The sequence below is a fragment of the Halichoeres trimaculatus genome, unplaced genomic scaffold (genome assembly GCF_033239565.1).
Source record: "Halichoeres trimaculatus isolate MK-OKI-2021-1 unplaced genomic scaffold, fHalTri1.1 fHalTri1_scaffold_1, whole genome shotgun sequence".
NCBI lineage: Eukaryota > Metazoa > Chordata > Actinopteri > Labriformes > Labridae > Halichoeres > Halichoeres trimaculatus.
This window is the reverse complement of record NW_027437179.1, coordinates 29,690,745-29,718,131: the sequence shown is the minus strand read 5'-3', so window position 1 is coordinate 29,718,131 and position 27,387 is coordinate 29,690,745. Positions and strand designations below refer to the sequence as shown.

General features: G+C 39.5%; 1 protein-coding gene across 1 annotated transcript; it reads left to right on the top strand.

Annotated features, from left to right (window-relative positions):
* The first annotated feature begins 594 nt into the window (after window positions 1-594).
* Window positions 595-26,065, top strand: slc6a11b (solute carrier family 6 member 11b). The gene is made up of 15 exons (XM_074666937.1): window positions 595-881; window positions 1,645-1,872; window positions 2,279-2,413; window positions 2,719-2,859; window positions 3,018-3,099; window positions 6,379-6,511; window positions 10,686-10,820; window positions 18,735-18,838; window positions 19,105-19,229; window positions 20,126-20,238; window positions 20,610-20,747; window positions 21,789-21,891; window positions 22,473-22,573; window positions 22,681-22,851; window positions 24,945-26,065. The coding sequence occupies exons 2-15, from the start codon at window positions 1,662-1,664 to the stop codon at window positions 25,086-25,088; spliced, it is 1,836 nt and encodes a 611-aa protein (XP_074523038.1). The 5' UTR covers window positions 595-881; window positions 1,645-1,661; the 3' UTR covers window positions 25,089-26,065.
* The last annotated feature ends 1,322 nt before the right edge of the window (window positions 26,066-27,387 follow it).

Here is a 27,387-nt window from a genome sequence, read left to right as displayed (position 1 = left end):
AGTTCACTGCACTTAAAAAAAAAAACTGTCACATGTCAGTGTGTAGGGTGGGGAACTAGACACTCACCTGCTCAAGTTCTGTCATAGACAAAGTATGAAAACTGGGCTAGTAGCTGGAGAGGTGCCACTTTACTCACCCTTGAGCAAGAACCTCCTCCAAGACAAATCCTTCACTCCATTTTCATTATCAAACACTCGTTTTAAGATATTTAGCTCTGACAAAGTAAAGTACGACTTTTGGAACTTGGAACTGTGCACCTTTTGAAACCTGTTCAAAAATAAGCTATGTGTGCTGGATAAAACATGTCAGTGCTCTCATTTTCTCTCTCTCATGCTCTGGAGCACTTAAAATGAGCACATGCATACCACATTACCTCAGACATGCAATGTACTCAAAGAAATGTGCAGAACCAGCTCCCATTATTATTGTCTCTTAAATCATATTAGTGCTCTACTGTAAATCCCCACCTTTCAAACTTTTTGCACTGTTTTGCCGTCTCTCCGTGTCTCCTCGCTCTCTGCGCCGTGGTAACGCTGCTATGAGCTCTAGATTGGTTACCACATGGCTTTTATCCAACTAGAGGCGCTTGAGAGTGGACCGCTTGGAGAGTGGGAGCGCAGTCGCAGGTTATCCATCGCCTGGTGCACCATACCATCACTCTGAGACTTCTTGGATCTTCCTTTATATAAACGAGGGACTCAGCAGAACCACTTCACTCAACTCGGTTTCAAATTGTTCTTTTTTTCTTCTCCTGCCCCCTCTCTGCTTTTTTTCCACCCCCCTGATCAGGATAAACCTTCCTGCGTTTTGTAAAGCCAATTGTCAGTGCGCATCATCGCGGGAGTCAAAGGGAGGTTTGCCACTGTTCCATAGGAGACTGGTAAGTAAGGACACTCAACGTGGCACGTCTTTTTACTTCTCTGCATTAAATATTTATCTTTCCAATACAAATATTCTATTGTTATTTGTTTTATTTTTTGCCATAGACAAAACGAAATTTCAGCTTTGTGTGAGCTTCTTACTTACTGAAAACACGTAGAATGAGGGCTTGGTTGGTTCATTCTGACGCACGCTGCAACTGTATTTCCACAAGTTGTTAAGTTTTTACGCTCAAACGTACCATAATTCATGGACCGATTTTTTTAGAGGTTAAAGCTTTCTTTGCTTTCCGCAGAAAGTTTGGTTTTTAATATGCTCACTAACACGCCTCTGAAGTTTCAATATTTTACCCAGCCTGGTTAAAATATGTTTATAAAGCAACAGAAGAGACACTAAAGCTTTAGTGCTTTATGCATTTCTTCAGTTCACTAAATAGTTTATTACTACCTCACACTTTATATCTACTCCATTTTTGGTAGCCTGATGTGTTGATTTGATGGTTATGCGTCCTACTGAGTGAAAAGAATGAGACTGCTTCCATCTCATTTGAACATTCACATGTTTAAGTATGGACTATTCAATGGGCGTGGTTTTGCATTAATTGGACCATCTCATTCATATTCAGATCTCTCTGGAAAGGTACAAATTGGGAAAAAAAATCCTGCAATCTATCTAAACTTTTGGTTTTGAGGTCACCTTTTAAAATTCTTGTTTTTGTTTTTTCTTTCTCTCCTCCTCTCTTTTACTCACCCCCTCTCTCTCAGCGGGCTGCTGGAGCGTCATGACAGCTGAGAAGAGCGGGCCCGTTATAAACGGTAAACCAGAAGACGGCAAAGACCCGGAAGGGTCCAGCTCTAGCCTGGCTAACGTGGGCTACAATGAGAGGGGTCAATGGAACAACAAAATCGAGTTTGTTCTATCTGTGGCCGGAGAGATCATCGGCCTGGGCAACGTCTGGAGATTTCCTTACCTCTGCTACAAAAATGGAGGAGGTGAGGAAGTTTATCTTCTGATAGTTGGGGGATGCAGACATGCCAAATAATCAGGAGACGTGATGGTTTAAAGGTTGGCTGAACGAGAGCAGATGGAGTAAATATGGTGATGAATTGGGCTCTAGACAAGAGAAAGAAATGATCATTTTAGTGTGATACATAAGAAGGATGATATGTAAAGGCAGTTACAAATGACGAGATCCTTATTGATTTACCCATAATGCACCATCATATCAAAGAAATCAGTCTAGGTCATCTTTCAGTACTATGTGTAGTTGAGTACTGTTACCTAAGTGATTATAACAACTCTCAGCTGTGTAAAGAAAAATACTTTACTGTTTTTAATGTCCAACATCATCTCTGTCTTTTGTTTTTCTTTTGTTTGTTTGTTCTGTTGTGTGTAAAGGTGCATTCTTCGTTCCATACGTCATCTTCTTCATATGCTGTGGTATCCCCGTCTTTTTCCTGGAGACTGCCCTGGGTCAGTTCACCAGCGAGGGAGGCATCACCTGTTGGAGGAAAGTCTGCCCACTATTTGAGGGTGAGAAAAACACAAGCGCATGTGTTTGTTCAGGGTTTCTGACTATCATAGTTATAATACAAAAGGAAGAAGACAAAAACTCTTGCTCATGCATGCCCAAAAAGTGCCATTATAGAATGTAATCTTCTGATGATTTCACTTCAATGAGTCTTTCTTTAATTTATTTTTGTAAAACACCTGAAATCGGTGTCTTCAGTTAGTTTACTGTTTTTTGGTTCTGCAGCTGTGTTTAGCTGCGTTTAGCAGGGGTTTCATGATTTCCAAGCACTTTTTTTCCGTTCATCTGTACCCTTTCGCCTCTTTAGGTATCGGCTATGCAACACAGGTGATAGAAGCTCATCTAAACGTGTACTATATTGTTATCCTTGCCTGGGCCATCTTCTACCTCTTTAACTGCTTCACCACCGAGCTGCCGTGGGCTGGTTGTGGGCACTACTGGAACACAGGTAGGAGGAGGAATTGGTGAATGAGGGGGTCTTTTTTCTTGTAAATGTAATCAGTCTCAAGTAAGAAGAGACCAGACCCCCCCCCAAAAAAAAAAATTGATTGACAGACAACAGTTTTTTCACTACTATGCTTTAAAACAAATATTTTGTTTACACAGAGAACTGTGTTGACTACTACGGAGAAAATGCCACCAACATCACAAACCCCAACGCAACTTCCCCAGTCATCGAGTTCTGGGAGTGAGTAAATATTTTACTTCTACTTTTTCCCTCCTTCACATTATCTTTGTGCTCTGTAGTGTTCATTAGTCCTTATGAGACCTTGCGCTCATGAGTTTGTGTCTGTCCCGCCAGAGAGCATAGTAAGATGGCAGCTTTCATCTCTGTGGGTATGAAGTATTAATGATGTCTTACTTTGTACTATCACAACACGAGGCAATGCTTTGTCAGGTCAGGTCAGGCAATCTCCAGCATCTCAAGTTCTTCTCTGATGAAATCATCTACAGTACTGTGAAAAATCTGAGCTTGTGACAGCTCCAGAGTGTCATTCACACCCCCCTAACATTACCCCCAATAATTAGTCAGCCCTTTTCATATTTGTGTGTCAACAGGCCCTGGTAGGCCAGCTGTCTCCCAGCTAGTGCCATGTGTGTGGCAGCAGATCAGGCTTTGTCAGTGTGTAATGCTGACCACACTTCCTGTCTTGCTGCCAGCGGCTATGTTTACACTGCTGGGTCAAATCTCTTTTTAAACTTGGCATGGCAGTTAAATTGTTGAAATTATAATGTTATCTATGTGCTTGTGTATAACTCAAAATTAAGCACAACAGATTTTGGTGAAAATAAGGAAAACAACAGATTTGAGCGAGAAAAAAAATAAACGTAGTATTGGGTAAAGACGTGCCCAAAGGAAATGGCCAAAGAGCCAAACACCATGTTGCTGGCATAGATAACAACTGACCAGGCAGTGTTTAGTTTATGCCAAGGCGCACTGTCATGTGTAACACTGTACATTCAGAGCAGTAAGTCAAAAATAGTGGGGGTTTTGTCACTTGTATTGATCTTAATGTTGGATGTAAATCATCTTTGTTGTTTCCTGAAATTCCATCTTTATTTCTAAACACGCAGACTTAATGAATGAAAATTTGAAGAGGACACATGAAAATGTATTTTGCTCTTTTTAATTAGTATTGAGTATAATGTACATGAAATAATATCTTGGTAAACTATACAATAAGTGGTTTATGGAAAAGTTACTTTCACGTACAATAAAAAAATAAATGTAAAAGACATTTAAGTTGACATGAGTGAGGGAAAGAGACTTCATTCGTATTGAGATGTTACAAGACTGAATTTGTCTTTTAAAAAATAAAAATAAACTAGAAACCACAATGTATCTTCGGTTAGCTAACTAAAGCAAAGGGTCTTTGTGAAGTACCCAAGTATCTAGGTGGGTGACACCTGACTGTTTCCCTTAGCTTCAGTTTGAACCAAACATTAGTTTCAAAACTGTCTCATAATCTCGGAAATTGCGCTATTCAGAAAAGTTACACTGGGAAATGAAATTACACTAGGCCATAAAAAATAACAATTTAAATAAATTTTGGAACACACACACATCTATTTACACACATTATACTCCCGTCTTGCCCTTTGGGCTGACCAGGGAGGGACAGGGGGGCTGTGTTGGACCTTGCATGTGGCCGGCCACCAAGAACATGTCACTATGATCAATGGCTGGTCAGGAGCTCCAGGGGTGAACTTGGTGGCAAAGATTTGGCAGCGCCATGTAGCTCTGTGGCTCAGAATCTCCCTTCTCATCCTCCATCAATGCTGTTGACTGGCTGTGCTTCAACAAACAGGAAGCAAACTGTTGATTCACCAACGCCGACAAGCTATGATGTCATAATTGCTGACCACATGCCCTGTATCTCAAACTGAAGCTCTTAAACCTGGAGGCATTTAACAGGACTGCCGTCCCCCCTGTACTATCATTCTTGTTTCACAACTTTGTAGTTGGTCTTTTAACTAGTACCTCCACATTCATGAGCTCAGATATCCTTTTATATCTGTCAGGCTTCCAAAGCACTGGCCATGCCCTCTGAGGCTGTGCCATCACCAGACTATAGTCAAAAAGTTTCAAAGGTGTTTTAACAAATTAAAGAATATCTGACCCCCCCAACTTTCTACTACTGCAGCATTCAATTACAGATGTGACTGACCTCTGCCTACTGTATCTAACACACTTGGTTTATTCGAGACTGGCAAGGTCTTATGTGTGAAAGTTATGTGTCTAGGGGGTCATTCAGCAAGCATGTTCAGACTAGTCATTGAAACACAGTGCTGATGGCTGTTTCATACAGGGTATTAAATTATTACTGATTAAAAACAAGCAGTTATCACTGTGTGTTTTGCTGAACCAAGCCAAGATTTGGTTTCCCTTGAGGATAAATTGGTGAACTCTTCATTATAGACTCTGAGGACTTTTAGCGGCTTAAGATTTATTAGGAACCATTATAACTGAGTCATGTCAGAAGAGCAACAAATACTCCTGCCTGCTCACTGAAGTCATCCACCACAGTGTCCACCAGCACAATCGTGATGCTCAGTAGAGGCTTAAACTATCACAAGAACTAACTTGTTGAATGATTATTCGACAAACATGGACCAGAGCCACAAAGTTACCTCCTAAGGTATGACTCTACCTTATGAAGGGATGCATCATTTCACAGGAGTTCCTTGAGCCATCTGGAAGAATCCAGGAGCATGTTGGCCAAATTTGCATAAAGGTGTTTTTTGATAATAACAGGGATCATGTGTTCTTTAATTCAAGCAGGGGACTCTCTCAAGTATAAATGAGAAATTGTGGTTTGAGGAGTACATCACTATTTCTTCCAGTTTCAAGCAGACACATGGAAAGTGAAACCGTTGATAGGACTTGTAGAACAAAATGCTATTCTTGCATCACCAGAAGCTGTACTGTTCCACCCAAGCGTTTTGCCAGATTGCTTGTCTTGTGAACTTGTAGACACAGCCTTACTACCTGTATATAATGAGGCAGCAGAATGAGGATTCTCCTTCATGGACAGGAAGAGGGAGTCATAGTGGGAATCACAGAGGATGGATGAAGTTGTTGTATACTACTGCTTGGACTCATTTCACCAGCTCAATTTGAACTGAACCACTCGTGTCTTTTGTCAACATCCATTACTGAGTAATGTGGTTGGGAAGTAGAAGGAGGTGCCATGGGAGAATGGTTCACCAAAAAAAAATTGACATCACAACTTATGCAGAGAGATGTCAGGCAAATATTTATTTTTCATAATCTTCCCTCTGTGATATAACTTATTTAGCAGAGCATTCACTCTGAATAAGAGCATCAATTAATGCCTGAGGACCAATCTCAGTCTGCAAAGCTTGTACTTTCTCTGTATATCTCTACTTCACCTTTCTTCTTACAGTGTTAACAGCTTCACCAAAAGTGAAATCAATTCACATGCGTTCTCTGTGCCCTTATCAGGCGCAGAGTGCTGAAGATATCCGATGGTATTGAGCACATTGGGGGAGTGCGTTGGGAGCTAGCCATGTGTCTGGCCCTGGCCTGGTTCATCTGCTACTTCTGCATCTGGAAGGGTCCCAAGTCAACTGGCAAGGTGAGTCAAAGCAACTCATGATTACTTACTTTATGTGAGCTTTTGCCAGTCTGCATAGATAATTGTAATGCAAAGACTGCTTACCAAAATGTGTATGCAGCCATACCTTTGCAAGCTGCACTCCAATCAGAAAAACAGCATGATAAGACCCTTTCTGCTCTCTTCCCCAAAACAACTCCCTCACTGAGAACCACATGCAGTCCTCAAAAACAAAAGGGTTGTCTGCACCATCCACTTCTACCTTTCTGCCAATCACACTTTCCATTTTAATTTGTTCTCAAGGCTTTTTTTGCAATCTCAACAAGGACAGTGAGGACTCTGCACCTTGCTTTGAGAGCTTAGTATCACTTGAGAAAATCTGGTTCAATGAGTCTGAATGAGTGGAGAGATAGAGATATAGTGAAAAGAGAGGTGAGACAGAGTAAAGAAAAAACGTGAAAGATCTGTAAGGAAAAATTAATGGGTTTGTATTCTACATGATGGGGGAAAAACAACTAGGCGGCAATGCCTATATCTCCCTGAAGTGTCTTTTGTGTGGCTGTGAAGTAAGAGGGGAGAAGGCTTCTTCATGGCCAGGCTTTAGCAGCTGGTCCAAGATTGATTCCTGTATTCACTGGAGGAAAGGGGAGCGTTCATGAGGAGCATGCAGAGTGTATCCTCACCCTCCACCTCTGCAGCGTCTCTCTCTCTCCCCCGCTATTAACCACAGCTCGCTTGTTGCAAGAGAGAGGCGCTTTCTTCTCCCTACAGCCTATTCAGGTCTGACTCTGCTAAGCTGTTTGCTTTTGTTGGTCGTGTTTGCCAGCCATTCTCAGATTTAAGCCCTCCTGTTAGATTTACGATGAGGCAGGGGCGAGTTTGACCAGTAAATTTGTGGTGACTTAAATGTTTACCCGTGGTGAGCTGGAAGGAGCATGTTGAGCATCAAAAGTTCATGGAGAGATTGTATATTGCCCTTTTCATCTCCAGAGAGATGGAGAGAAAGAGAGAAGGTTTAGGATGTGATTGTTTTATTTAACAAATTAAGGGAGGGATCTCCTGGGCAGGGGATAACTTTTCCCACACTTTTCTTATTGGCCACTCTAGGATTAACAGAGCCTAGAGTGGATTGTCTCATAGAGTCCCACAGATCTTTTGGACTGTTTTTCATTGAACTTTTGATTGAGGATTTTAATGTGAAGAATGCTCAGGACAATCAGCAAAACACATCTGTGAAGAGTAAAATCTAGCCCTTACTCCCAGTCCCACTTGTACCCACATGGAAACAGAGAACCAGACTTCTCAACACTCCCCTAGAAACAGAGTTTCCATTGATAAAACTGCTGCTTGCACTTATACAGTAATGCGACCTGGAATGTACGGCTAAATGGAGTGTGCATGCGTTTAAAACCCTGTTCTTGGGTTGATTTGCATGAATGGTCCACTTTATCGGTGTCTAGTAGTATGTGCACACCATTTCAATCTTGTGAATGAAGTTGTGTGTGTGTATGTGTGTGTGTACTCATGCACTCCTGTTGGTGCTTCAAAGAGAGGCACATTTTCCCACACTGCCAGCATCACTCCTCTGGGCTTCTCCTGTTTAAGAGACGAGGCCAGAGGAGCCTTCTTTTCTTTTCAGTCTCCTGGCCTGGCTCTGTTCTGTCCTGTTCTGTCCTCAATTGGACTTTGACTGGATGCCAGCAAGCCAGGGGATGTATGTTACCCGCCTCTGCCTTCCAAGAGGCCAGGGTCTTTGTTCAAGGGGTTTCTAAGAGTCTTGAGATGCAGAGTACAATTCTGCACAACCTGAATAGTTCAATAAAAAGGGGAGTAATGGTTTGATGATTTGCAAGTGCTAGCTACTGTACTGAAGGTAAATGGTATATTAGATGACCCCAGTGCTATGCACAATGCTCTAACCAGATGGTAATGCAATAATATCCTGACACTAAATGCTATACAGCCAGCAGATAGCATTACAGATCAAAGCTCAATCCAACAGCATTTGACACACAAAAGTTGGTGTAAAAGCTGAATTATGATAGTTGATTTTTAAATGCAATAATAGATAGATAGATAGATAGATAGATAGATAGATAGATAGATAGATAGATAGATAGATAGATAGATAGATAGATAGATAGATAGATAGATAGATAATCCCAACGGAAATTCAAGGTATTCAGTGGTGGTTGCAAAACAAACATGACATGACATGAAATACGCCTGTCGATAAAAAACTATAATTTTGATAAAGATGAAATGTGCATAACCATAGATTTAAAAAACAAAACAAAACAAAAAAAAACGTCATCTTTCTTGGCTTCTAGTGAGGTTGCCACAGTCTGCCCCCTGGTGGCTGGCTGCAGTATAGGTCAGAAAATCTATCTCCCCAGCCATTCCAGATGGGCTGTGGTCAAATGTAAAAAAAAAATGAACACGCCTCACTGTAATGTTTGTCATATCTTTTTGCTGTGGTGATTTAAAGATGTTATTCGGCTGCCTTGTATTCAGGTCCTCTTTTTTCTTAAAAGTTACGTTTTCATTTGTTGTAAGAGGTTAAAAACGTGGCTTTACGTCATGCTTAATGATGATTGACAGCTGCCATTCTTGTCTATCTTTTTTTAAGGGATTGTAAAATATGTTGAGAGAGAGCAAAGAAATTAGAACTGCACTGTGGTAAATGGCCGAGCCACGGTGCCCACTCTTTATAGTCTATTTTCATAACCTGTGGAAAATCAATTTTAAAACACCTATAAACAATCTCTATTGTGAAAAGTGACCTTGGGTTCCTTGAAAGGCGCTATATAAATTTAAGTTATTATTATTATTATTATTATTATTATTATTATTATTATTATTATTATTATTATTATTATTATTATTAACAGGGAAAGATCTGTTCTGAAGTTGTTGAAAGTAGACAGACTTCTAACACACACAAGATCTAAAACATAAAAAAACACTTTTTAGAATAAGTCTATTTAGGCTGGGGTTCCCATCAGGGCTATATATCATCAAGCAGTTGTTACCAACACATGTGACGATGCAAGGTACAGAATGTCTTCCAAAACAACCATTCATGTGATTCAGAGTAGAGCCAATCCATGGCAGTTGAGCCACATAATGCCCCTTAAAGTGAAGTAGTGCAAATAAACTGTGCTGTAAACTTAAAGCAAAAATACTGGAGCATTTTACCTTCACACCGTCAAAAATAGAAGGTTGGAAGCGTTTTTACTCTAGCATCACGACCATCCTCTGGTGACACATGACAGACAGAATCTTGATCAGCGGCTAGTCACAAAAAATTATGCCTGGTCAGTGCATGCTGTCCCACACAAACATTGAATTAACCGCTCAGCTCAAATTCTTGTCTACATATCACCAGGTTTGGGAGATCACCAAAGCTGGTTCATAAGACTTATGCACTTACAGAGTTCTTTATAACGGAGGATTTCAGCAGCTGCTTTATTAAAGGATGAGTCATGGTATATAATCCCCACCTATCAGTTCATAACAGAAACTGTATTGCATTGGAGTGTGAAGGCTATTTGATCGCAATGGTAATCAAGCTCTGCTACCACAAGCATTTTCCCAAAAAGGAGCATATACATTACTGCAACCTGAACAGTGATTTTTCCCTTGATTAAAACTTAAAATTGAAAAAATAACAACAACAACTAAAGAAAACATCATTTTTTCATCTCAGCTTCAAAGTACACTTATCCCTCCAAGCTCAACAAACCTACAGAGCATCCCCTGATATGTTTATAAAGACCAACTCAATGATATAGCTTGTTCGATCACAAATTAACTTTAAAAGAACACATTGTTCTGGCATTGACATTGAGTTGTAAAGTGAGCACAACAGGGACAATAGAAAAAAGAATTAATTTCCCCCCTTAGGATTTTTCAGTCCTTTTGTCCAAAGTATGTCCTGTGGTTTCAAAGCGTTATTTATAAAGAGGCGGATGGGGAAATTGCCTTTTTGCTTTGAGGCCAGCATTAATCAACAGTGGGTTTAGTGTTCGTGACAACTGCAGGGGTTTTGCTTTGCAAAGCTTCAGTTTGACTTAATTCTCCATGCATCATATCAGGTTACGTAAGAAACTGCAACTTCTGACAGTGACTCAGTGTGTTGTTCTGCTTTCTGTATTAATTAGTATGCCACAACTGTGTATGTTTACACCTGCAGGTTGTGTACGTAACGGCGACATTTCCCTACTTCATGTTGTTGATTCTGCTGATCAGAGGTGTGACGCTGCCAGGTGCATTCGATGGTATCAAGTTCTACCTTTACCCGGATATTTCCCGCCTCTCTGACCCTCAGGTAAGCCTTGATTCTCTGCATATTCTTCCATCTGATAGACAAAGAGAGAGAACCTGCACTTAGAAAAGGGGAAAAAGAGTGCAGATGGGATGTTTGCACCAAAACAAAGTATTTTATTTTGAAACCGTCATCAAGTAGGCTCCAGGTCAAGTAAACTGAACACTACATGGTTTAAAACTATTAACCCCTCTTACTGTGTTTACCTCCCAAATTATATTATTTTCATGGAATCTGCTTTTGATTGAGACACTTACGAATTGCAGCTTTCTGCATCTTGATACTATTTTGGTAGGTATGAATCAGAAGATTGTGTTGCGCTCCAGCTGAGGTTGTTTTGGTCAGCTTATCTACAACAGGCAGAGAGTACCAAAGTAAAGCAGGAGGGGTTAAAGATACTGGACTCTTGGGAATGAATTTAAACCCCTGCCTCACACCCACCTGTCTAAAGCTAAGTAGCTGCCAGAGAGACAGGTGGTGTTTTTGGAGCCCTAGTGGGATGGGTAATAAGTCATTTTCTATTACATCTATTACCATTTATGCATCTTAAAACCAACATGTTTGTGCATGCAAAAGCTACTAGCTTAACGCTTCAAGGAAAAAATAAGGTGTTTTTAAAACTGTGGTTTTTCTCTTGGGGTATAAGACACTAAAATTGTAAGTATTTCATAAAATGATGTTGCCCATGTCACTCTGTGATGTCAGTTATCCTTCAGTCCGGCTTGATGTGGAGCTATAGCTGTAACTGTGGAGCTGACCTTTTCAGTTAGTGCAAAGATGGTCAAAGGCAATGAAAACAGTGAGCTTTGAGAAAATGGAAAGGATCAAAGATCAGGGTATGATGCTAAAGGAGGTGATGCATTAACATATTACTTGCTGAGAGACACACACTCACACTGAGCAGACTCCTTGACCTACCCTGGAAAAGGTAGACAGCTCAGGTCGCTAGGCAACTGCACTAGAAAATGTCAGTGGATGGGGTGCCATGACAACCTGAAATGAGATAGATGAAGAGTTTGGGTTAGAATAAAAAGAACAGATCAGAGCTTGGTGATAAATAGTGAGGGCATGTTAGTGGTCAGCTGACCTGTCTATTGATGGATTTTGCTGCATGATGAAGTGGTCTGCATTGACTCTGAGTCAATATTCTGCATTGGCAAAGTAGTTTAATTTTTCTTTGCCAAAATCAAAATAACTTGGCAGAAAAGTTGTAATAACGCAAGTTCAGGCGTAGGTTTTGGTCACAGAATGCAAACTGGAATCTACATTTTCTCTTACTTCCTTTTCACCTCTTAAGATCTAGCGTCTCATGTTAAAAGTCAGAGCCTTGGGCACATAGTGTGGTTTTCAACTTCAGCTTTTCGAGAATGATATTCATGTTGCTTTAAAGAAATTTCTGAACCCATTGTCCAAGATTATAACAGGTGGAATGACATAAAAGTCCACAGGAAATTGAGTTTTTGACTGGATCACTGAGCTCATACCCTGCAAAAACTGAAACTTTTGTAAGTGTTCGTATTAATTTTAGATATAAAGACTAAACTGAGTTCTGAATTTCTTATATAGGGTAATGAATTTTCCAGTAGAGTAAGAATAATTTACTTGTGTTTTTTTTTAAGAATTTCATCTTCATACAAGAAACTAAATGAGTTACCTTTTTCAGGTGTCATTTTTGTCTTTTAATACCTAGAATTAAGCCAATTTCTTTATTTGAAATGTGGCTTATATAAAAGGGTCTGTGAGGTCTGAGTGATCTTTCTAAAGTCTCCCTTCTAGACATATGCCTATGCATCAATATTACATGTTACAGGTTATTTCAAATTGCTACATCTTAGTTTCCCGATCAGGTCAGGCAGGACCAGATTGATTTACAGCATGTCTCTATGACAACACCATGCTAGCTGTCAAAGTTTAGTCGTGAAAAGAGAGATCTGTGTTTTTGCCCGGTGAAAACAATTTCTGTAATTAATTCTGTAGTGATGGTGGACACTTGAGCCTTGCTGTCAGACAGAAAAAGAACAGAAGAGCAGAAGAAAGTTAAACTGGAGAGTGACAGTGCACAAGCTTGCAGACATGTCTTAGAGCACCGGGCTGCCAGCTGTGCTAAATATAGACAGCTACCAAATTAACTACAAACTAACAGTGTTAACTTGTTGTCATGTTAGCCTACAGGTATGTCAGAGCACCAGGCTGATGATAGCACTACCTAAAGCTGGCAACCACAATGTTTGCTTGCTGACACATTTCAAACCCTAGCACTATGTAAATGTACTGATAAATACCTTACCTTGGCGCATATTTGGTAAAAAAAAATTGTCTGCAGCGAAGAATATTTGTTTCAAACCTATCTCCATTTAATTCCAAAACAAACACACATCTCACTCAAAGTCATTATGACAGTGTGAGTGAGACCCCGTGCCAGAAGGTGGCGAGGCATTCCAATTAAAACAGATCCTTCTCATAGCATCTTTAAGTGTAATAGGACAAGTTTTACTTGAAAAAGATAGCAAAACTTGCTTGGATTTCTATTTTTCAGTGCGATACCACATCATAAGTAAGCCACAGGTGGTAAAATCTATTAGTGACAGACAATATCAGCAGAGAAAGCATGGAGAGCACTGACAACAAGAATCCGTTGCTTCAAAAAGAAAAAAAAAACTTGTTTGTCAAGAACAACTCTTTTTCTTGTAGTTCTGAAAACTTTGTAATGCAGCGACAGTGACTTTTGGAAACGTAGCACAGAAATATTGCTGATCAGATTTTTTTCTGTTTACTCTCTGTCTGAACCTGTTACCATGCTTCATGGTAACAGCCTGTGCATTAGGTAAGATGCCATGAATGCAGAACAAGCAAATGTTCTTGCCTCAGAAATGACTGGATGTTTAGTCAATCTGTAAATGTTCAGGCAGGAAAGCCGGTCTGTTTCACACAGTTTCTGGAGCAAAGGTGTCTGGAGGGAACAGTTTCTGTGTTCTAACTTATTTTTTTCAAAAAACTAGCTCATCTGTGTCCTGTTATTCCATTTACATCCGAAATAAAATAGAATAAAATAATAAACATTCACCTGATTTGTAGAGAAACAATTGTTATCTCTGAATCAAGTTAATGTGGGGGAAGGGACAGACACATGGACAGACAGACAGTGAATGAGTGAGGAAAAAATGGATGGAAACAAAAACAAAGACACAAACAGAGGCTGTGTGGGAGCGCGGGAGGGTGATAAAGCAGCACTGCTGTTTGGCAGAGGAAGACATTACTTCTGACACCAATGTTAAATTAGCTTCCTCAGGGACAATCAGGGCTCTGTTCTGTTCAGCAGGCTATAACAAGTGTGTGTGGCGGTGTGCGAAACGCTCTTTTGACTTTCCTGAACTTCATCATGCCTCCTCTATTCTACTTTTTCCTGTACCTTTCTCACCCTGCCTATCTCTCTGCTTCTCATCCTCCACCATGTGCTGTGCATCAACCCTTCTCCTCTTCACACTTCTCCCTTACACTTGTTTTTGTTCCTTTGATCTTTTTTTTTTATTATTTATTTTGCAGTGCCAGTTTCTGTCTGTCTTTTCCTCCCTCTCTCCAACTCAGTTGTTTTACACGCCTTACATACTTTCAGTCTACTCCTTATTTACCACATCAGAAATCTTTGCCAAAGGAAAACCCACACCTGAAAGACTATAACACAGTTAATGTGTTTCTCAAAGAGCAGTCATCTCTGTTTGCTGCTAAGTCATACTACAACTTTACTATTATTTTATTCATTAATGTGAAGATGACTTGCTAACTCAAAAAAGTTTTCATTAATGAAGTGATTTGTAAGCTTTTCTGCAAATCCTGCAGATACTAAAGATCAGTGGAATATTTGGGTTGAATGCATTTTGTTTAAACTACTTTCCATCTCTAACTAAACTGGAAAACTAGGTCTTGATGAAGGAAAAGACATTGTTTAACTACTCTCCGATGCTTAGATACAAATTTTAAAAAAATCATAACTGTAGAACAATGGAAAAACAAAATCTCTATATGGCACAAAAGTCCCTAAGTGAGTCAAATCTGTCTGAAAAATAAAAACATGCACTCTGCAGATTTTTAAATTATGAAAAGATTCAGATAATAGAAGCACTGTGAAGCGAACACTATGCTCCAAAAGTACCATCTTACAGTGAATCTCATTCAGCTTTCACACAGTAGAGATGTGTAGCAGCAGTCTCAACATAACCAAACACAAGTTGGCCAAATTAGGCACAACATCAACAAGTGATTCTCTCTGAGCCTGGGCCTTTAAGGTTTCCCTGCGCTGTGCGGCCATCAGCCGAGAGTGAACTAAAGGGAACATTAATGAACATTAGGGGAGAAAGGCCTGTTCTTCCACAGGAACAGTCCTGTGTTTGTGAGGTCACAGAAGTTACCGTGGTTACTCCCAGGAGGGAGTGAAGACCGTGCGTTTGTTAATTGTTTCTCGGTGGGGAAATGAGATTAGTAGCTGAATGGTGATGTGAGAGAGTTTTCAAAGAGCCATGCTGCATTAAGTTTGAATTCTCTAGCACTCCATGCTATCCTGCATGTTCTGGACTCCAGTGCTGCACTACAAACTCTTTTTATAATGAATATTTTATTGATGTCTCAGGGAAGAGCTCTCAAGTGATTGTTCATTAAGCCTTTAATTTTTCCTTAATTCATGAGTGAGAAAGATTTTGCATAATGCAGTAGTTTACCTGTATTACTATTGTCATTACATTCACTCAAGTATTAATTGTTGTGCATTGAATTCGGGACCTAACAGGACCATTAAGTTGAACACAGCGTATACTGGGATTAGCTACAACCCGTAAAAGGGTTAAACTTCCAGAAAAAGTTAGTTAGAATTATCTTTATTTTTCTTTATTTTCCCTCTGCACTAGAGGCTGACACTTTTTTGGGAAATCCCGTGGGATTCCCGCGGGATGGGAGTCAACTTTACTATTAACCACGGGATTTTGTAGTTTATTTCGAATAAGTGTACTCTGTAACACAAGTGAAAAAGAACTACACTTGCCGGAAGCCAACAGTAATCGAAAAAAAAGAATGGGGAGAAAATCAAATCAAATTCAATGTATTACCTAAAAATGGGAGCGCTACAGGAGTGAGAGTCCTTCTAAATGGGAGTGGGATGGGACAAGAGTGAAAATCCACTCCCGGGTCCCTCTCTACTTTTAAAGCATTGAAATGCAGAATCCTTGATGGCATTTCGGCAGTTACCATCTGGGTTTTTGAGGTCAGAAGTGACCATTTTGAGGTGACTGGGAGAAAACTCATGATCAAGCCTGCATCCTGGCTGACCTGTTTAACACTGGAAGCCAAGATAAAAAACATAACCTGCATTAGGATCCGATATTAAATGGGACCACTGTAACCAGACTTATGTTTTACACTGGACTTCCACCAAATCCATATCCAACCTGTCGTGGTTTGGTCCTCCCCCATCTGTCAACACCCACTACCTGTGCTGCCGAGCGACTGCAGTGTGGTACAGTAGTTATGAGACCGAGAATTTTTCATGCTTCTCACACAACTGATGAACCTCTTTTCATCCATGTTGTCTTTATTGGCCTCTGAAATCCTCTAACCTGTTGACTCCAGGTGCGGCTCTGCCCCTTATGACAGTCTGCTGTAGTAGTAAAGCGGCATTTGAGTGTTTCATTCTGATGATCAACTGAATTATTTAATTCAGCATTGGTACCTGACTTCCTGTCCCACTTGATCTGCTCTGTGCAATTTGGTGCACTGTGCTGCTGCAAAAATAGAAGTCGCTTCTCAGCTTTTGAAGGGCTTTGACATGCCTGATTTGACACGCAGCTGAAACACAACAGAGTGGTCAGTAGAGGTTAAAATATTAACTAGAAGTGAAACCCATTATCTCCAGTTTTGTGATATAGCAGGGGCCAACTGGAAATAGATCTAGAGGAGTATAACAGTCAGTCTCACCTTGCTGGGCTTATAAAAGAATGCAAGTTTGCAAGTTAGGGCACTGGCTTTGGTTCTCACTGGAGGCAAGGTCCACTTCTTCTATAAAACACTTTTGGTCTGATTAACTCTCTAGCTGCCAGCCGAATTCAGAGCAGAGAGCCTCATACTGCTGGCAGTTTTAGAGCATTTTGACTGATCTTTCAAGACCCACTGAATATTGTGTGAATATGTTCTATGACTATTCAAACACTGAAACTACCAAATTTACCTGTTTTGACCAAAGAGCAGAGAAAACAAGCTTTGATTAGTTTTTAGAGCTTGTTACCAAAGCTTCATCCTTTGATCCTCTCCATGATGTCTGTCATCTTTTCTCGTGATCACTACACATACTCAGTTCAAGTGTGAGCTACCTGAACTTGTACGACTTGCAACAGTTTGCAATTGTCTCTCCGTCATCTCGTATCTTTTTTTCATAATCTTTGCCGATCTCTCACCCAAAGAAAGCACCGCTGCCATCTACAGGAGTCAGTTTGTCAGTACACTAGTTTACAAGCCTGATATTGATGGACAAGCTATGTTAGACTATCTCTTTAAGAAACATTACTATCGTTTATAGATCTCAACAGCAGCCAATGAGTTCACAAAAGCAAGGCTTCAAGGAATGGAAATGTACAGACTACTTAATGTATCAGCTGATTATATAGCAACAATTATTTTCTCACTGTATGCTGATGACAGTTTTCGTAACCCAGTCAAGTATGGCTCAGTAAAAAAGTACTTACAAGAGTCTTTTATTTCATAACAATTAAACACTAATATGCTAAAATAAACATGTTTTAAGCAAGAGAGGTCAAACTAATGTTTTTGAGTACATGATGATATTTTTTCAAGGAATAAGTAGATTTAATATTATCACACGCTGATGCTATTCCCTGTCCAACAATACACAAGATGCAGTTAGTGAAGTGGGTTAGAATATTTAGTCACTGGTTGGACTGTGTATCTACTTTTAGGATGCTAATCCACGATTCATGATGCTCCACCGAGTGCCTCTCAGAGAGGAAAGAAAACACTTAAGCTGAGCTGTTATTTCATCACAAAGCCACTGAGATGATGAAAATCAGGTAGACAAAAGGTGACAAAAGGACTGTGGGGTTTCATTAGAAGATAAAAACTCACCCTTTAGACAAATCACAGTAATCTTTTGAATTGGTTAAGCCTATCTTCTCACTGTAAATCTGTGGTTCAATTAATTTGGGCAATCTCACTAAGAGTTCTTATTGTCAGGAACAAACGGTGGAGGGGTAGTGATTAAGCTGGAAGCTGGATCAAGATGATAAATGCTGACATAACAAATTATCAGATGACGAAAAGGAAGTTATATTATTGTATGTTATACTCATGCATCAGTGGACTGTGTGTTCAAATCAAGAGAATGTAAAGAGAAAAGTAGACAAGCTAATATGTGACGCTTCCATCAGAGCTGCACTGTTTCTGGTTGACTTTTTATACAAAAAAAGATGAATAGCGAAGAGTATGAGACCAACATACTTCATATACAAAACTCCTCAATATCATCCCATCTAAACCTGCCTGAAGTTCTGCAGGAAACCTTGGATCGACTTTTTATAATAAAACTCCCAGCCACTCTTACCGACAGAAGGTGAAATAATTTAAAGGGAGGTCATAGTACAGTTTGATACTTAATGTGAAACATTAAAGGTGCAGTGTGTAGTAATAGGCCACATTTCCCAGCACAGACATTGTAAGAACAGATAAACTCCATAAGTATGTTTAAATCAGTGTATCTGAATTTAAAAACATGACATTTTTGTCAAGTGAAAATGAGATTCTTTCCCTATTCTCTTTTCTAAACACTGTACCTTTAAGGTGGTGGAAAAAGCTTTTATGTTGTTTTTTATGTATGAATATGTCTCACCTGTTAATGTGCTGAGTGTTTTTGCTCTGTTTCAGGTATGGGTGGATGCTGGAACCCAAATCTTTTTCTCCTATGCCATCTGCTTGGGCTGTCTCACAGCTCTGGGAAGTTACAATGCCTACGATAACAACTGCTACAGGTGAAACTTGTATACTAATGACTGGGTGGAAATCATGAGTTCGGTATGGTCTTTAATGTAATTGTGTACACTACATGCCTGTCAAAAAATGGATTATGATATCCAAGATCTACAGATTATCAAGCATCAATGCCACTTTCTTTGCAAAACTTGCCTGTGCAACTGATGTTATTAGTTGAAAAAGCATGCATCTCCAGACATCTCTAACAGTGAGGTGTAAGATCTTCTGTGTCTCTGTTTTTTTTTTTTCATTTCTTATTCCGCAGGGACTGCATCATGCTGTGTTGTCTGAACAGTGGCACCAGCTTTGTAGCAGGTTTCGCTATCTTCTCTGTGCTGGGTTTCATGGCCTACGAGCAAAATGTTCCCATCGAGGCAGTGGCAGAATCAGGTAAGAGAATTTCAATCCATTTACATAATCAAAAAACAAACAAAAAAAATGTTCAACTCATATAGGTGCTTTACCTCTGACCTGCAGGAAAGTTGAAGAGTAGAGACAGCCAGCCTGAGTCTTTGTGTCCCCATCCTTCACTTTGTTCTAAAATAGATAAACTTAACCAGTTATGTAACTTCACCTAGGCTCTTAGGCCACTGCATAATGATTTATTTAAATCACTTTAAATTATTTAGTGAATGTGAGAGAAAGAGATTTGAAATGTTTGTCTTGGATTATGGGGGGAAGGAACTTGATGGTTGAAATAAAGTTTCATCAAATGCAGGTGTTAGACACTGACTCTTTAAAACAGCTCATCTCATCTACAGCTCATCTCATCCACATCCCCTTTTCATCACATCCACATCCCCTCAGACCAGACAAACGTGCCACCTCATCTCCTCTTTGCTCATAAAGTTTACTGATTATTGATGGAATTCATTTGACATTTTAAGAGCCACCCAAACAAAACACATAATACCACTCTGCCTTGTTTAAGTTTTAAAGTCTTTTATACCTTTTTTTTACTGTGTTAAGATAAAATCAGGCCCCATCAGTCCTTCTTGCTAAGCAGGTGATAAAAATAACAGATTAGACGAGACAGTGTTGATGGAAAATTCAGAAAGCTTTGCAGAAATAGGCCATAGAAAAAATTAAATGCAATATTATTATTATTATTATTATTATTATTATTATTATTATTATTATTATTATTATTATTATTATTATTATTATTATTATCATTATTATTATAATGTGGTAAAACTCCAGAAAAAGTTCCAGCACTCTTAAAACATTTCAAGAGACATACATTGCATTAAGGTTTCTGTTTGTGGTTTATTTCTGTGATGCAGGTCCCGGTCTGGCATTCATTGCTTACCCCAAGGCTGTAACTATGATGCCTCTATCTCCCCTCTGGGCCTGTCTTTTCTTCATGATGCTTATCTTCCTCGGTTTGGACAGTCAGGTAAACACAGATGTTTTGCAGTCAAAAAAAAAAAAAAAAAAAATCACTCTTTGAAGATATTTTAAGTTTTATGAATTATTTGGAAATGATCAAGAAAAAGAAAATGTGCTTCATGTTTTAGCTCCAATAACTTTTATTTTTTTGTTTACCAGTTTGTGTAAATTGTTTCCAGTCTGTGACTATTAAATCTGGAAAATTTGACCTGAAATCTTTTTTCATCTTGCTGTTCACAAAAAAAGCAAGTATGAGCATGGTGGAGTTTTTTTTTTAAATGAAGAAAAACATAGTGGGAGTTAAGTTTTTTTATAATTTGCCCTGGGTAAAAATATTTTTGGACACTCTTTAAAAGATTGTTTCTTCCCTTTTTGCAGTTTGTGTGCGTGGAGAGCTTGGTGACTGCTGTGGTGGACATGTACCCAGAAACCTTCAGGAGGGGCTACCGCAGAGAGCTGCTCATTTTGGGCATGTCTATAACCTCCTTTTTCATTGGACTCATCATGTGTACAGAGGTATGCCCCTATAAGAATTATGACATTATGTATTTACAGCAAGTGTGGTCTAAACACGAAAAATGCTTATAAAATACCCAACTAAAGGCAAATATTGAACATGTTTTTGCTCAGTTTTTAGTTAAATGATCAGAGAGCTTGATGCTTTATCCAACATATTAAAGGTTGAGAAGATGAAATGATCAAGATATTTTGAAATATGTGCAAAAGGAAATGCATAATATGAATACATTTACAAATGGTACACAACAATAGGTCATGAAATGTTGCATAAACCATGCCCCTTCGTACTTTCTATTTGAATTCAGACAAATCCTAATGAAGTCTGTTTACATCTGTACTTTTTTGAGAGGAAGGGGGAGGAGCTATTGTGGTGTACATTTTTCAGTTTATGGGACCACACTGTTTCAAACTTCACATCTGGTTTGCTTGTTTGTTTCAATGTAGACATTTCATCATAGCTGTCATCATCATCATCATCATCATCATCATCATTGTCATCATCATCATCATTGTCATCATCATCATCATCATCATCATCATCATCACCATAGTCCGCGGCGGCGGCGTTATGGGAACTATCAGTTAAGAACTGGGGGCTTACAGTTGTATAAATCAACTACCAGAATGATGATAAAACAATTTGGACTTTTAACATAATAAATACTGAGTTTTGATGATATTTCTATGTTTTTTTGGGGTAGTACAAAGCCATGAAATAGCCCTGCTTTACAGACTTGTGAGATTTTATCTAGAATGAGCCTTTTAGTGGAAGCAGGAGAAACAGATTAGTTGTCTTGTGAAGGTGAAGGTACTGTTAAATTTTTTTAGGCATTTAAAAACTATTTAGTTCTTGGAAACTGGGTTGTAACTCTGAAGTCTATTCTAAAAGAAATCTCACTTTTTTGGTGAGGGGAGATGCTGTCAGTCTCCAACAACCATATCTGACACACCTGATTCACCTCATTTTGAATGTGATCCAATCAAGTTTGATTCTCAAATGTTTGTGACAGAAAATTGACACCTGTCTCGTCCTATCAGGGAGGGATGTATGTCTTCCAGTTGTTTGACTCATACGCTGCCAGTGGGATGTGTTTGCTGTTTGTGGCCATATTTGAGTCCATCTGTATCGGCTGGGTGTACGGTAAGAGACAATTCTCCAGAGTTCAAAGAAAAATGCATTCGGTTCTTCACCCTTGTCAAGATTACACGTCAGAATGTGAACAGCTGTCAGACATTTCAGTGCTGGAGGAAAGGTTGTTGCACAAAGGCAGTATCATGCTGTAAAACTGTCCTTGCTGCAATCACATTTCTTTTCTGCCCTCTGCTGGAGAGCAGGATTAAACACACATATATTACTCACTAAAAGTTACACAAGGCAGACAAATATTAATATGAAATAAAAACTGTTTACAGGGCAGAATAAATAGAATTTTATTTTTCTTAAGCTAAGGGATTTTATTGCTTAAATAGTGACATTGCATTCTGCTGAATCCAAACAGAATTTGACAACAAATCAAGTTATATTAAGTTAGCGTGAGCACTAAATTTTGCACATACAGCTGATTGATTTGCCTCTCTTCAGGGGAGATGTCAAACTAAATTTTGTCGACATTCACCCAGTAGCTTTGTGTCAAAAGCCAAATTCTGTCAAAATACATCAGTCATCATATCACTTCATTTTGATATATGCACATACTCTAAATCTCAGTATTTGCATTTCAGGTAGCGACAGATTCTACCTGAATATTGAGGACATGATCGGCTACAAACCTGTCTTCTTCATCAAATGGTGCTGGATGATCCTGACCCCGGGCATCTGTGCTGTGAGTCTCACAGCAGACACAAAATCAGGAGTAGCATCTAGGACAACACAGTTTTTCACAATGCAAAGCAATATTTACATATAAGGTGTTGTGTTTTTCTGCTGTAGGGGATTTTCCTATTCTTCCTGATTAAATACAAGCCTCTGAAGTATAACAATGTGTACACCTACCCTGACTGGGGCTATGGCATTGGCTGGTTCATGGCCATGTCCTCAATGGTCTGCATCCCTCTGGGAATAATCTGGATGATCTGGAAGACACCTGGCTCCTTCACTGAGGTAAAACAACAACAACAACTTCCACTGCAAATTGTAAAGAGTCACAAAAGACACCTAAAGTTTCACAGAGCTTGTGAAATACTGTGATTGTATACATTCAGAGTATCAGCCTTTTTCTTTTCAGTGCATGTTCTCAACTCTTAAAGGTCAACTAATCTGTGTGCAATAAAATAGAAAAGCACAAGTGACAACATTTTAATTTACTGCATGAGCCTTTTCTTGTGGGTTTCACACCATGGCGTGTGTCGCTTCATATCATGCTCACTTCTATGCGCCAAGGTAGAAATAACATATTAAGCTCCCAAAACACTTGCTGTAAATTGTCCTGCATTGGTTTCACCCATAAATAAACATGTTCCTATTTCTTTTTTCTCAGAGGAACTTCCATGTTTTCCACCAAAATCTCTATTCTGGTGGCTGAGGCTTTTGCCTTTATTTTTTGTGTCAGTGGGCGGAGGTCAGGGGGATGCAGCCAGTGACAGGTTGATGACCCTATGTGTATGTTTTGATTGACAGCTGACACAGATGCTGGTGATAGCCCTCTCTCAGCTTTTGGATGAAAGTCATGTTTTAAGAATCAAGACTGCCCTGCACTTTGAAGAGCCCGAGCTGATCAAGTATTGGACATTGACTCATAAAAGTGATTATGCTGCTGTGCAGTCCCACACAAAGCAGGATGCCTTGTCACCCTAGATGCATCCCTCCACCCTTGCCTTACCTTTCCACAACCATTGAAGGCAGAGAGTTTTTTTTTTCCAAGTTTCACATCAACAATGTGCAGCCTGAACACTAATTTCTCTTGTTGCACTCTCTCTTTTAAAGACCTTTTTGTCATTTGTGCATCAAAGCAAACATTTACTAACATTTTACAACCAATGTAGACAATGACTTCATTTTGTTATTCATAAAATATTTCTTACCCTGTGGCGGCGTGACTGATGCAGGCTTTTATACCAGGGTAGATGAGCTTATCTGTGTTACCTCTTCAAGCATTAATGAACAGATCTTAATGCTCTCAAAACAACAATAGACTGTTTGTTCAGATATCTGATAACATTAGTAAGATGAACTCTGATAAGAAATTTGTTTACATTGTACGGGCCTTAAAAGTAGAGGATCAGTGACTGTTAATAAGGGGAGAGCTTAAAAGCATTGCACCTGTGTCACCTTTTTGTGATGAAAATAGGTGAAAGAAATCAATCTGTTGTATCTTTCACACCTGACTTACTGTTGGGGGTGGTGTCCTAGTTGGTTGATTGACCGTCATTGCTCAAAGGGGGCTTACATCGGCAAACTGCAGGTTTGTGATGTCAAGGGATCAATGGAGGGTTTAACTCCAGTCCCTCACCCGACTAACCTGGGAGGTAAAAGTGTTTCTGATGGATGGATGGTTTGGTGATGGATGGATGGATGGATGGATGGATGGATGGATGGATGGATGGATGGATGGATGGATGGATGGATGGATGGATGGATGGATGGATGGATGGATGTAAGGCCTGCCGCCTCTGCCTCTATGGTGGAGGTGGAGGGATGCTAAACCATAGAAATGTTTTGCATTGAATGATGTCCAAATTTCTAAGAAGAGAAATTATATTTAAAAAATAAATTATTATTTTTTTTATAAATGTGTTTCGTATGTGCAGCATCTGATCCTTTGATGGCTAAACTAATGATTAGCAAGTTAGCTGGCTGATTGATGTTTGCCCGCATGTTATTTTTAAAGGAACCTTTTGTACAGCATGTCATGAAAGAAGCAGTCTTAATGTCTTTCTCTAATTCTTCCATTACATTAAAAAACAAATAGCGGAAGAAGAAGAAATTACTATTCAGTCTAATGTCTTTACAAATGATGTTACGGTCAATTGAAGTTTCGCTTCCACATAAAGCGGATTTACGTTATTGTCTAAAACTTAATGGCCTGCGCACACATTTCAGTTTCTTGTTTGGGTACACTTTTCTTGATGCTTTTTTGTTTCCTTCAAAATGTTTGACTTTGTGCATGAGCTGTGTCTGCTAAAAGCTGCTTATAGGAGCAGCATTGTTTTAGGGGAATGAGAAATAACCTTTCTCTCTCTGAATCCTGCCTGCAGAGAATGAAGAAGCTGACAACCCCCAGCCCAGACCTGAAAATGAGAGGGAAACTTGCTGCTCTCAGTCCTTATGCTGCCAATGATGCCAAACTCAAGGTTGATGGGAAAATATCCACCATCTCAGAGAAGGAGACACATTTCTAATTGACCGACCAAGCTGCCTGCCGTCTTTACAATAAGTTCAACAAACAAAAACATAATCACACACTACACAAAACAAGAAAAGAAACAAATGACTGGGAGTGTTATTTTTGTTTTGTACAAAAAGGAAAAAAAGGAAAAGTTATCACATCATTATAGTCTGCTTCTGTTTTGCACAAACTTTGATAACACATTTGTTGTTTTCAGTTAACATTATGACTAAAGAAGCTGTTTCTTTCTTTTCTAACAATTAATTTTTAAAAAGTCTTTTCGATGACCTATGATGTTTGGTAAAAACTTGTCAGTACTGTTCACATTCATGTCACAGCCTTCAGACACTCTGTGTGTTGCTGTAAAGGCTTATGGTGTACATTTATTGGCAAAGTGCTGTGCCTCTCTTTAAGGTACTAGGTACCAAAATGGAACTGAGATGTAGCAGCATGGGGACCATTCCACACAGTTTTGTGTGTGAAGAGGAAAAGTTCATTGCATGGTACTCGGCTATAGGAGGGCTTACCCTAAATATCATTTGTATATAGAGCTTTGCCGTTTAAGTGTTGGGCAATATCTTTGCCAGTGGTTGCTGTGAGGATTATGGAGGGTTTATGGACCTTGGCAGCATCTTGTTCACTTGAAATCAGTGTTGACGCCAGGTAGTATAAGCAAAAAACAATACAGCCTTTGGATGTAATTGAAATATGCCTTGGGATTTTCTGTTAAAATTAATGGCCACGTAAAATAAATGTGAGTTTAGATACTCTCTAAACCCATTTTCACCAGTTTTGAACATCCTAAATTTCACATCTCAAGTTTTGAGCTTCATATGGTCACATGTCCACAAAATAGTAGTGACTGACTCGCAGGCCGACTCTAAAATCTAAAATCACACCTCTATCCTCTAGCCGCCCTCCTATAAGTCGTGGCTCTCTGTCATTTCACAGTAATTATGCTGAGCCTAACACAGAGTGACAGACAGATGTGGCCCCCCCACCCCCCTTCCCCACACATACACACATTATTTCCCTGCCTGTAGAAGACAAGACGGACACCCATCAGATGAACATTTCAAAATCCATCTGTCTGCTCCTCCCCTCTCTGTCTTTTTCGACTGATCCCCATCTTTCTTTTCTCCCGCTGTCCCTCCCTCTCAGCATCAACCTCTAATATTTTTCCACACTTGGCTTCTTCTCACATGGAAAGCTCACAGGTCTTTTACAGAGCTTCCATGTTATGTTGTACAGTATTTTGGCATAGATCTGTACATCAGAAATAGCCTGGCCCTTAGTGTTTCTGTGACCTTTCTCCTGACATTGTAGACCTCACAGGGAGAAAAAAAAAAACAGATCTTTTATTTTTGCCTCCTGAGCCACTTGGGGGGTGGGTGAGGAGGGCAGTTTGTTGCTGTCACCCGTTTAATTGTGGTGTGAGTCAATGAGCTGGTCTTATTGTTCAGATCAATCTCAGTCCATTACAGCCTCACCCAATGGGCCCTCAAATGACTTCAAGCGTTCCTACCTCCCCTCCTTGCTTGCTTTGTCTAGCTTTCTCACCTCCCACCCCATTTCTTCCTTTTTGTCCTTGTTTCCTAATGAAAATGCAACCAGAGGAATGCATCGGAGGGGATGAGGCCCAAATTTCTCTCGTTACAGTTTTTCAGGAGGAGGCAAAAAGAGCAGGGGGAAGAAATAAGGGGTTGATGAGCTGAGGAAGTGCATGATCGAGGAAGTAATGAGGGAAATCGAGGAAGTGATTAATGATCGAAGCCCCTCCTGTCTAAGCTGTGACATCCTCTGAAACATGTGATTGGTCCCTCTGGTTTGATGCATTATGATTTTATCACCTCCTCACTGATGTTTGTTCAAGTTAATAGATGTGTGCATCAGAACATTATAGCCTGCTGTTTAACACTGACCGTGCTGATGTATATTTTTACATCTCTTTTTAGAAATCTATGGTCTTGAGATGAAAGATGTTAATGAAAAAAATTAAAAAAGAATACATCCTTCGTTTTGACTTTTGATATGCAGCTCAAAAGATCTTGTTATAGAAATATAGTAAAAGGTGTTTTACTGTTGTGTTCTGTTCTGTTCTGTTCTGTTCTACACACATTTTGGTATTTACAGGACACATGAACTGTCTGCTTACTCATTTTTAAGAATAAATATTGTAAAGAGGAGAAACGTGTAAACTGTGGTCTTTTTCATGACGTATAATCTTGCAATTCAGACTGGCAGTTATCCTGAAATAGAGAAAAACGCCAATGATTGCTGACATTTTCCTCTCCATGTCCTTTGAAAGGGTT

What these genes read in the sequence shown, in the direction of transcription:
- slc6a11b (XM_074666937.1), top strand. Translation starts at nt 1,662, where the DNA reads ATGACAGCTGAGAAGAGCGGGCCCGTTATAAACGGTAAACCAGAAGAC. An exon ending in GTCCCAAGTCAACTGGCAAG is followed by an intron (nt 6,512 to 10,685) that starts GTGAGTCAAAGC and finishes TTACACCTGCAG; the next exon opens with GTTGTGTACGTAACGGCGAC. An exon ending in CGAGGCAGTGGCAGAATCAG is followed by an intron (nt 19,230 to 20,125) that starts GTAAGAGAATTT and finishes TCTGTGATGCAG; the next exon opens with GTCCCGGTCTGGCATTCATT.